At 41.4% G+C, this 11,724-nt stretch overlaps 1 protein-coding gene across 2 annotated transcripts in view; it reads right to left on the reverse strand.

Moving 5' to 3' along the window:
- ZC3HC1 (zinc finger C3HC-type containing 1) overlaps positions 1–11,724 on the reverse strand; it is a 31,575-nt gene that overhangs the window by 14,698 nt on the left and 5,153 nt on the right. The window contains exons 3-4 of one of the 2 annotated variants that reach the window (XM_006158818.2): positions 6,006–6,021; positions 4,456–4,539 (exon numbers count right to left, since the gene is read on the reverse strand). In XM_006158818.2, coding sequence (XP_006158880.1) covers positions 4,456–4,539; positions 6,006–6,021 — 100 coding nt within the window. Of the gene's footprint in view, positions 1–4,455; positions 4,540–5,870; positions 6,022–11,724 lie in introns of both variants that reach the window. The other variant, XM_006158817.2, reaches the window with a different exon arrangement.

Raw genomic sequence — 11,724 nt, forward strand, 5'->3', positions numbered from 1 at the left:
ATTTGGTATACTGACTGCAAATGCAAATGGTAAAGCAAAAGGCCTTGCTAAGTTCCTTTTTAAATAGGTCAGTTTACTAGGTCTAGAACGATAAGTATTAGGTCATCGGGAAAGTCATGGCACATTTTTCTATGCAAAAAGGCATCATGACTTTCCCTAATGACCCAATAGAAACCACACTGAATCAGCTTCAATAAAAATGAAAATACATTTGGAAGGAAGAGATTTCATAGAGAAAATGAAGAGGGACATGCCATCCTAATCTGAGCATCTAAAAAGCAAGGAGCTGGGACCAGCAGATGGCGTGGTGGTTAGGGTACTGGACACTCCCACATGCCACCACAGTTGGAGTCCTGGACTTGGTGGCTTGCTTTCTCACTTTCTTTCTCTCTCTCTCTCTGTGTGTGTGTGTGTGTGTGTTTGTGTGTCTCTCTGTTCAAATTAAAATAAATGAATTAATAAACTAAATTTTAAAATAATTATTTACAAAAATAAATAAATAAAAAGCAAGAGCCACTAGACTCAGTGGTCTTTTCTGAGCCTCAAATGAACGTTCAGGGGGCCAGCAGGTGGCATGGAGGTTAAGGATCCCGGGCCTGGTGGCTTGCTTTCTCACTTTTTTCTCTCTCTCATTCTGTCCCTCTGTAGTCACATTAAAATAAATAAAGTTAAATCAAATAATTCTTTAAGAAAAAAATGATCTTTCAGTTGCTTAACAACCACTATAAGGCTACAAAGATGAAAGACACATTCAACAAATCTCCTTAATGTTACACACAATCTAATGCGGGAGGCAACAAGCAATCGCCTATCAACGTGGTAAGTACTGGCACAACAGCAAAGAGAGACCATCGCGGGAGCTCACAGGAGAGATGAGGCAGACACTGCTGGCTTCCACACTACAGGTCCCTCCTGCTCCCGTCTTCCTGGCAGAAGTGAGACTTTGGTTGGTATCTATCTTCCCCCTAGCGACTTCGTAAGTCCTGATTTGTCTTCACTAACCTCAACAAACACATTCCCCTTAGCTGTGACACATTTAGTAATGGGTCTTTGGGATCAGGAGGTGGATCACCAATAACACAACTAGACCCACACGTGTGAAAGGTGCTTGGTTCATGTCCCAGGACTTCCCTAAGAGGCCAGGTGTGCGTGCTGCCTGTGATCCAGGCTGACTGAAACAGGAGGTGCATTGTGGTGTGAAGACCCTGTTGGGAGTGTCTGTCTCTGTCCTTGTCCCATGAAGAAATAAATAAACTAAAAAAAAAACAAAAACAAAAGTAAGTCATGGGCATCTACCCCTGGTGTGGCCACTGAGATGGGAGAGGAAGTCTGCTGGGGGAAAGTCTTGGAAACTGTGGTGGCATGTGGGAGTGTCCAGCACCTTAACCACCACGCCATCTGCTGGTCCCAGCTCCTTGCTTTTTAGATGCTCAGATTAGGATGGCATGTCCCTCTTCATTTTCTCTATGAAATTTCTTCCTTCCAAATGTATTTTCATTTTTATTGAAGCTGATTCAGTGTGGTTTCTATTGGGTCATTGGGGAAAGTTATGATGCCTTTTTGCATAGAAAAATGTGCCATGACTTTCCTGGCAGCTTCCTGGATGGGGCCTGCACATGCAGCCTGGAGAGAAACCAGCTTTAGAACAAGAGAACATGATTCTTGAAGGAACTGGGTTCTTGGTGATATCACTGGGCTAAAAAATTAACCCATCTTAGCAACCCTGCCTTGGGACTTTCTGTTATAAGATATATCACACGTTCTTACTGGCTAAGCTGTTTTGTTACTTCTTACTGACTTCCTTCATCCCTTCTCCCCCTTTCCCTTCAATTCTTCCCAAAAGCTTCCCGACATTAATTAGAGTTGATAAGGGCAGAGTGGTTCCTGGGAAAGGCTTCTCTGTGGTAGTCAGGTCTAAGCTAAATTCGAAAGACCAACAACAACAGGTCATAAACACAAAGGGTCAAAGAATGTGACGTTTGGGGAATTCTAAATAGTTTCACTGAGAAGAAACATAGTATGCTGTGGCATATGTAATGTAGCAGGAGACAAGGCTGAAATGTAGACAGTGGCCAGACTATCATTTTTCTTTTCTTTTTTTTTTTAATTATTCAATTTAATTTAATTTATTTATTCATTTATTTTCATTTGAACAGAGAGAGAAAGAGAGGGAAAGTGAGAAAGCAAGCCACCAGGTCTGGGACTCAAACCATGGTCAGCCATGTGGGAGTGTCCAGCACCTTAACCATCACGCCACCTGCTGGTCCCCGAGACTATCATTTTTTCTAATGTGTTAAAAAAAAAAAAACTTGGGGCCAGCAGCTGGCGTAATGGCTATGTTGCTGGACTCCAATGTAGTCGACCACAGTTCGAGTCCTGGACCTGGTGGCTTAAACTCACGCCGGGCATGTGTGCATGCATGCCCAAGATCCTGAGGAGAATGGAGAAGGGATTGCAGTGTGGCCATCCCCCCTGGGTGGTGATTTCTCACTTTCTGTCTCTCTGTCTCTGTTTTTCTGGTGAGTGTACGTGCCCTATAGCAAAAACCTCTCCAAAAAAACCACTGACAGGGGGACCAGCAGGTGGTGTGGTTAAAGTCCTGGACATCCCACATAGCCAACAATGGTTCGAGTCCTGGAACCTGGTGGCTTACTTTCTCAGTACCCCCCACCCCTGGTGAAATTAAAATACATGAATAAATAAATTAAATTAAAATACTTCCTTAAAACAAAACAAAACTACTGAGAGGGCCAACAGATGGCATGGTGGTTGGGGCACTGGACTCCCACATAGCCAACAATGGTTCGAGTCCTGGAACCTGGTGGCTTACTTTCTCAGTACCCCCCACCCCTGTGGACTTGGGGGCGGGGCAATTTCTCACTTTCCCTCTCTTTGTCTCTAAATTTTAAAAATAAACGAATAAAATTTAAAAAGCAATATTAATTTTAAAATTAAGATAAAATAGAAAAAGAAAATATTGACATTCCCCCCCCCCCATTTCCAATTCTCTAATTAAGAGAGAGAGAATCCGATGGTTGGTCACGTGCAATCTTCTTCCCTCCACTCCTCCCTCATGTTAAGAGTTTGAGCATGCACGTGCAAGGGCCTGATATGCTTTTTAAGCTGCTGGGGCTCAGATTCAAACTGCAGTTGGCCCAGTTTTATACAATAATCCCTTTTTCTATGACCCCTTCATTTATCAGCGATTGATAGCAATCTATGGTCACTTTCAATGTTTTCCCCTTGGCAGTCTTTCATGGGAGGTTCCTTACCATCATGACCCCGGAATTTGCCCAAGCTGTCCTATCGAGATAAGAAATATAAGTGCACAGCCCTGAAGCCTGGTCAAGGCATGTGGTATGGGGATGAACAGAGTTGCTGTGTAACCATGGGTCTGAAGAATTCTGTACCTAGACTTGATGAGATTCCCCACCAGAGGGCTCTGCTATTGAAGATATTAGCAGGAATATGTCTACTGATCAACAAAATATTAGAAAAATCCCAGGTCCAACTTCATGTTGGGCTCTCCTCTTCTACAGTGTTCTGTGCACACAGCAGTGGCTTGTGATCCAAGGGAGAGTGTCCTGCCATGGCCTTTACAGACGGAGGAAGCAGGAGCTTGGTCTGACCTCTCCAGACCCCTAGCTGGGCAACCTCTGGCTGTGATCATATCCGTATTTCAGCGCTGTTATCGTGCACTGATTTACTGTAATAAACTAGAGGTCTGTAATCCTACCATTTGGGGACTGCTTAGCCTTTTTTAAGCGACTGAACCTGGTTAATGGCCACCATTAATGTACTTCCAATGAGTTCCAGGCAGAACATGGAGCTGCTCCATACACTGGGCAAAGCAGAAGGCCTGGAATGGATGACACCATACTGACAGCTTCTCTCTACTTTAAGACTTTTGATGCTTGGTTTCCTTACCTAGGAAAACTGGTTGATAAAATTTACCTCCCTGTGAGGATTAAATGGGATAATGTATACATGATTAAAACTTTGCCATATCAAATGCATTTAATAAAATTAAGTAACAACATAAGTGAATATAAGCTTTTTGTGAAAAGTACAAATAGAAATAAAGGAAAAAGAAAAATTTAGGGCCAGTACACCATGATAGCTAGCGTGGCTGGATCCTGCGTGGCTGGCTGTGCGGTTCACGTCCCAGGCCATATGGCCTGAAAGACATGGCGGGCACATGAGCATGCATCCCCAAAATCCTGAGAGGAAAATGAGGAAGGGACTGTGGCATGGCCATGCCTCCTGGGGGCAATTTCTCACTTTCCCTCTCTTTGTCTCTTTCTGGCAAGTGCATGTGCACTATAGCAAACTGGGAAAAAGACAAACAACAACTCCAAAGACGAGGTTTTCACATTAAAAAATAGAGAGAGAGACAATATTAGAAATGTGATAGCCAAGGGAAGATGGTAAATGGGAATTCTCAGGAGTAAGTACCTGGAGAGGGGCTGTCTGGCCAGAAGCAGAACTTCTCGTGGGCAGTACACAAGGCTTTCTTCAGCTCTGCACATCGCTCCTTATCTGAAATCCACAGATAGCAATGCCTTAAAAAAAAAAAATTCCAGATCCAATGGCCAAGAGACTTTCAGAGTACAGATTCAGGGCTGGCAGGTGGTATGGTGGTTAAAGGCACTGGATTCCCACGTAGCTGACCATGGTTCAAGTCCTAGACCTGGTGGTTTGCTTACTTACTTTTCCTTTCCCTTTCTTTCTCTCTCTCTCTCTCTCTCCTCAAATTAAAAAATAACAAATGGAATTAAATAAAAACATTAAAATAAAAAGAGTACAGGTTCGACTAAAAAATAACTAAGAGAATTAAAAGAACATGAAAATATTAACATTATCCTAATATCCTCCTCTGACCTGATAACCTAAGATCAACAAAGGACAGACTGGGTAAAGGCAGGACATTCTAAAGTGTGAGCCTTCACAATACTCTTCCATCTCTCTTCCTCGAAGTATAAATCTTGGAACAAAATTAAGTAAACATGCTGCTATAAGATACCCAGGATACATAAAGTCAAGTCCACTCGAAAGTGGCTTAGTTTTTAAAGGAAAGTAATGAGAGACTGCATGTGGCCTGGTAGTTAAGGCAGCTGGATCCCGCATGGCCAACTATATAATCTGAGTCTATACCCAGAGGCTTGAAAAAACATGCTGGGTGTATGGGTGTACATGTAATCGCTTAAAATCATCAAAGAAAGGAGAAATGGAGAAGTGATTACTGCATGAGCATGGGGGAGTTCTTTCCCCCTCTCCATCTCTTTCTGGCAAGCACACATGCCCTCTGGCAAATTAAAAAAACAAAACAAAACAACTAATGATTGAAGCTAGTAATTAGGATGAAGGCAACCGCAAATTCCCCTTGCTACGTATATGAGGAGTCTTTAAAAAGTTTATGAACAGCTATAAAAATGCATTATGAACAAACTATGCACAGATTTTTACATCAAAATAACTCATACTTTTTTGGGGGGCCAGATGGTAGGCTGTAGGTCTGCCAGAAAGACAGAGAGGGAGAAAGCACCCTCCAGTAGGGTGTGATCATATAGAAGATCCCCTCTCCATTTTCTTATTCTATCAAGAGTTTGGGTACACATGCATACATGCCTCGTGTGTTTCTCAAGTCACCGAGGCCAGGATTTGAACTACAGGTGGTATGTAGGATCCGGCTCTATTAACCACTAGACTACAGGGTTTGCCCTAAATTTGTACATTTTCTCGCAAACTTTTTGAAGTCCAAAGTAGTAGTATACATTCTTTGCTCAAACAGAAGTGACTGGTATTTCAGCAAAATGAGTCTCGTTTATCTTTGAATGTGGAGAAAGTGGTAATTTGTACCTTCTACTTACATCTGTCAAAGTCAAAAGCTGGCTGCAAACTTGCACAGAGAAGAGCATGACAGCTGGAGCACTGGAGCACGTCACACTCCACCGTGACCCAGCCGTATTTTGCACAGACAAGAGGAGACAGCTCAGAGGGCTTACCTGCCCATTTCAGAGAGTGTTCACGTTAAGAAAAACAACACCGCAAGCACATTAAATCTGTAAAACTTGATCTCATCACAAGCTAAAACTTGCACTCACTGTGAATTTTTTGTTGTTTTTAATTTTCTAGAAGGCACACGTGCTTGCCAGAGAAGAAGAGGGGGAGAGAAAAAGGGGGAAGGTAGAAAGTACCTTCTAATGGGGAATGGTCACACTTTATCTCCATTTATCCCTCCTTTCAGAATTTTGGGCACGCAAGCAAAAGCACTTGGTATGTTGGGCCAGCAGGTGGCGTTGTGGTTAAGACGCTGAAATTCCCACATGGCCTATCATGGTTCAAGGTTAAGACGGGTGATTTGCTTTCTTACTTTCCTTCTCTTTCTCTGGCAAAACTCATGTGAAAAAAAAAAAAATTTAATAAAATAATTCTTTAAAAAAACAAAAAGCACTTGGTGTGTTTTTCCCAAGTCGCTGAGTCCAGTACTTGTAGATAGCCAAGTAGGATCCAGCTGCTTTACACAGCATGCCACTAGTTGGTCCTCATTCTTTTTTATTTTTTTAATTTAACCTAATTTATTTATTTTATTTATTTTTAAAATTTTGACCAGAGAGGGGGAGTAAGGGAGGGAAAAAGAGAGAGAGAGAGGGAAGGTAAGAAAGCAAGCCGCCAGGTCCAGGACTTGAACCGTGGTCGGCCATGTGGGAGTCCAGTGCCCTCAATCACCACACCACCTGCTGGCCCCAGTAAACTCATATTTTAATTCAATTTATCTAACTTTTTGAAGTGCCTTCATATGCAGCCATTAGTGACATATAGTGCTCTGTCTCATGTTTTCAAACGTCATCAGAATAGCGTCGTGATACACATGTCCTACTACAGCCTCCCTTTTTAAGTATATATATTTGGTAGAGGGTGCATGTGCTCGTGGGAGAGAGATGGGGGGTGTGTGGGAAAACACTCCCATGGGGGATGGCTGCACCACAGTCTCTTCTCTCTCACTTCTCCTTTTTGGATTTTGGTTAAGACAGAGACAGAAAGCAAGAAATCACCCCCCGGAGGGGATGGCCATGCCACAATCCTTTCTCCTCCATTTTCCTCTTGGGATCTTGAGCACGCACACACAAGTGCCCGGCGTGAGTTTTAAGCCACCAGGTCCAGGACATGAACCATGGTCAACTACATGGGAGTCCAGCAACATAGCCATTATGCTAACTTGCTGGTCCCCTCATTAATATATACAGGAATAAACACTTGAACCTGAGAGGAAAAGCAGTAAGAAGAGTGGTAAAGACTATATTTTTTAAGTTCTTTATTATTTTTTAGGTTTGCTATAGGGTACATGTGCTCACCAGAGACAGAGAAAATGAGAAAGCAAGCCACCAGGTCTGAGACTCAGCCATGGTTGGCTATGAGGGAACCCAGCACCTTAACCACGACACCACCTGCTGGCCCAGTGAAGACTATTTCAAAGCACTGACACATACTTCACAGAATGATTTAGGACACTTGAGTAATAAGCAAGAGGGAGAAAGTTACTAATTTTTTCTATGAAGTCTTGTGTATTTTCTGTATTTAAAATACTAACTTTCGTATTGACTGTGTGGTAGAATATAGAGGCCACTCACCTTTACTTAATCTGAAACAGTAGGAACTTAAAAACACTAGTGAAAGCACAGGGATATGCCTAGGTAACCAGGGCCAAAGCCAAACAGGTGGAAATGGTTTCTGCCACTTGAGCATGCTGTACCCCATCCACATCCACTTCTACCTTCCAAAGAATAAAGGCTGCAAACTTAATAATGCCCCCAAATTTGACTGTTAGTAAGCACAGTGAATGTGTCTTAAATACTGAAAGCATCTGCAAATACATACTTGGCCAACTGTCCTAAAACTTTTTCTTTTTTTTTTTTTTTTTTTAATTTTTTTAGGGCATGCATGCCCTCACCAGAGAGAGAGAGGGAAAGTGAGAAATCGTCTCCCCCGGGGGATTGCCATGCTGCAATACCTTCTCTTCCATTCTCCTCTCAGAATAAAGTACCAAAGCTCCTCAGAGAAATGGCTGATTTCAGGGATGGGACCAGAAAAATACAAGATGATCCTAGAATTTCTTGTCCTAGAGAGCAAAAAAAGAAGTCAAAGGGACCAGCAGGTGGAATGATGGTTAAGGTGCTAGACTCCCACATGGCCAACTAGTGTTCTATCCCCAGACCTGGAGGCATGCTTTCTCACTTCAGCTCTCTCTCGTGTGTATATGTGCCCTATGGCAAATTAAAATAATAACAAATTAAATAGATACATAATAATCTTTAAAAAGAGGTCAAAATCTTTTGGGGACATGTCAAAAATACTCAGAAGCCAACCTGAAACGTGTCCTAAATAAGGGACAACAGGAAAATCAAAGTAAATAATGATAGTAACAGATAGAAAACTATGAGCCCATGCTACTATACATAAATTACATAAAGTTCAGTGAAGAATAGGATTTTATAGTGTCAGAGAACTTCTCTACACAATATTATTTAATTACAAAGAAGGAAAGTTATTTTATAAAGGAAAAGCATGACAAACACTCCCTAAATGAAGTGATCAAAGTGTCATCACTGTAAAGGAACACACTGAAATCACATGCCTCCAGACAGGTGCAATGAGAATGCAGCCTTGCTTCCTGGCACTCCTGCATAGCCTGAATTCACTCCTAAGGAAACTCTGGCAAACATGAGTGGAGAAACGCTATTGAATAACTGGACTGTAATCGGCAAAAGTGTTCAGATGATGAATTTTAAGGAAGAATGAGAAATGTTCCTGATTAAATGAGATGAAAACAACATGACAATTAAATATAATGTGTGATTCTCACCTGGATCCTTTTGCTCTAAGTTAAGTTACTAGTGCAACTGATCTAAAAAAAACACTGGGGTCTGAGGATTATCAATGTCAATTTCTTGGTTTTGATGACTGCCTTTTTGTTACATAAGAGAAAAATCTTTGTAGGAAATATTTGGGAATAATGAGGCATCGCTTTGGCAACTTTTATATCGCTCAAAAAAAAAAATTATTTGAAACCTCTGCAATTCTTCAGTTAACCTGTAATTTATTTATTTATTTTAAGGCTTTTGCCAGAGGGAGTGCTAAACAGAGACAGAGAGAGATATAGAGGAGCTAGCAGGTGGTGTGGTGGTTAAGGCACTGGACTCCCACATGGCTGATCGCAGTTTGAGTCCCAGACCTGGCTACCTGAAAATCATGCTGGGCACATGTGTACGTTTGCCCAAAATCCCAGGAGTAGAATGGATTGGGGTGTGCCCACTCCCTCTGGGAGGGAGGGGGTGATTTTTTCACTTTTCCTCTTCCTTCCTGTCTCTCTCTTGTGAGCTCACACACCCTGTGGTAAAAACAATCAATAAATAAACGAACAAACAAATGAGAGCCCACATGCACACATACATACACCCAGTGCAATTTTCAAGCTGCCAGATCTGGAACTTGAACTGCGGTCGACCATGTGGGAGTCCAAAGCATTAACCATGTGACCTGTTGGCTCCAATCTATAGTTTTTTTTAAATTAAAAAAAAAATTCACTCTGAAAAAATACTAGCTGGGCATTTCAGTCTTTGCACACAGGAAACAAGGCATAGAAAAGGGACCTGGTGTGGTGCTACCATTTCTTCCATCTTTGGTCTCTGCTCTTGGAGCAGAGCTACCAACAAGTGCCATGGCAGGACAGGGCTTCTATAGATTCACCACCTCTGTTCCACAGAAAGCCATTATAAGAGCCAAGGAAAGAATTTGCAATTTTCAGTAGAAAACAAGTTGTTACTAATTATGATAACTTTATACTTTAGATCCAATTTGCTGTACCTTTGGTTACAGTAAGATACTAACTGCTTAAGTTATAAGGTTTTGGGAACAGCAGTTAGCATAATGGCTGTGTCAGTGGACTCCCATGTAGTCGACCGCGGTTCGAGTCCCAGACCGGGTGGCTTAAACTCACGCTGGGCACATGTGCGCGCATGCCCAAGATTCCAAGAGAAGAATGGAGGAGAAGGGACTGAGGCATGGCCATCCCCCCTGGGGGTGATTTCTCGCTTTTTGTCTATCTTCCTGGCGAGTGCACGCACCCTGTAACAAAAACCTCTCCAAAAAAGAAAAAAAGATATAAGGAGGTTTTAATTCACTCTTGAAACAGACTTAAAGAGCATTTTTAGAGGTACAAGCTCTTTGAAAAATGAATTAAATTCTTCAACTCACATAGTATGGCAGATATGTTTGGAAATAAACTAATGACATGATTGCTTAATGCCTTTTTGGAAATGTGCAATGTAAAAGCTGGTTGTGTGTGTGTGTTGTTGTTTTTTTATTGTTTTGGGGTATTTTAGTATTAGTTTTTTGATCCAAAAAAATGTGCGATTTAGCCTATCTCATGATCTTAAATTCTGAGATCTTGTTTTTTATTCCTAGGTTAGAGTCTTGTTGGAATTTTATATTAGATAAGAGAAATATAAATTGGAGTTACTAAAGATGGTCAAGGTTGCAAGCTTGCTGGTGGAAAGGACCCCTCGAAGTGTTGGCTATAGACCAGACTTTGTTGGATTTGCAATTCTAGACAAGTCTGTTGTAGGATATGCCCTTGACTATAATGAATACTTCAGGGACTTGAATCATGTCTGTGTCATTAGTGAAACTGGAAAAGCAAAGTACAAAGCCTAAGATGAGAGTTCAACTTGAGTTCAGAAACTTCTGGAGTCCCATTGACATTGCCAGTAAAGTGATCAAACGGTCTACTTCTGTGGCCATATGCTTAGTAGAGCTTCTTGCATGTACCTTCTAAGAGTTTTCTGTTTTGTATTTTAGAAATGTCCGTTGCTACATTCCCAAACTCTTTATTTGCACTATGAGCCTATAGACTATCAGTTCCCTTTGGGTGATTGTTGTTTAACTTGTAAAAGAAAAAAAAAAAACCAAACCTCTAAACCACACCACTATTCAATGAAAATATTGAAATTGTACCTGTAAGAAACATGTAAAGAGAAGATATATTATTTTTTAATTGGTATTTTAATTTTTATATATTCAGGAAGGAACAGAAGCAATTGAATACTGTTAATTATATTACCGTGTGATTAGAAAAGTAAGGAGCAGTCAGTGTTCACATGCGCGACAGCATCTAACATACTTGGTTATGTCAAATAAAGCTATGTGCTGGATTTTGCTGGCATGTCAGTAGCATTGACTGTATTTTCTCACCTGTTCAAATTATTTCCAGTGAATTTTTGTCAGCAGATCATTTTAAATGCAAATTAATAAATTTTAAGAAAGTTAAATAAATAAATTAATAAATTGGAGTTACTAAGAGTTCTGTTGAATAGATTTCTCTAAAAAAAAAAAAAAAATCTATTTAGGGACCGGCAGGTGGCATGGTGGTTAAGGGTGTGGACTCCTACATGGCTATTTCTCGAGTCCTGGACCTGACAGCTTGCTTTCTCACTTTCTCTCTCTCTGACCCTCTCTAGTCAAATTAAGATAAATAAAGTAAAATAATTTAAAAAATCTTTTTAAAGGGAACCAGCAGTTGGTGTAATGGCTATGTCACTGGACTCCCACGTAGTCGACCGCAGTTCGTGTCCCGGACCCGGTGGCTTAAAACTCACGCCGGGCGCGTGTGCGTGCGTGCCCAAGATCCCGAGAGGAGAATGGAGGAGAAGGGATTGCGGTGTGGCC

This window comes from Tupaia chinensis, unplaced genomic scaffold, assembly GCF_000334495.1.
Source record: "Tupaia chinensis unplaced genomic scaffold, TupChi_1.0 Scaffold000610_1, whole genome shotgun sequence".
NCBI lineage: Eukaryota > Metazoa > Chordata > Mammalia > Scandentia > Tupaiidae > Tupaia > Tupaia belangeri.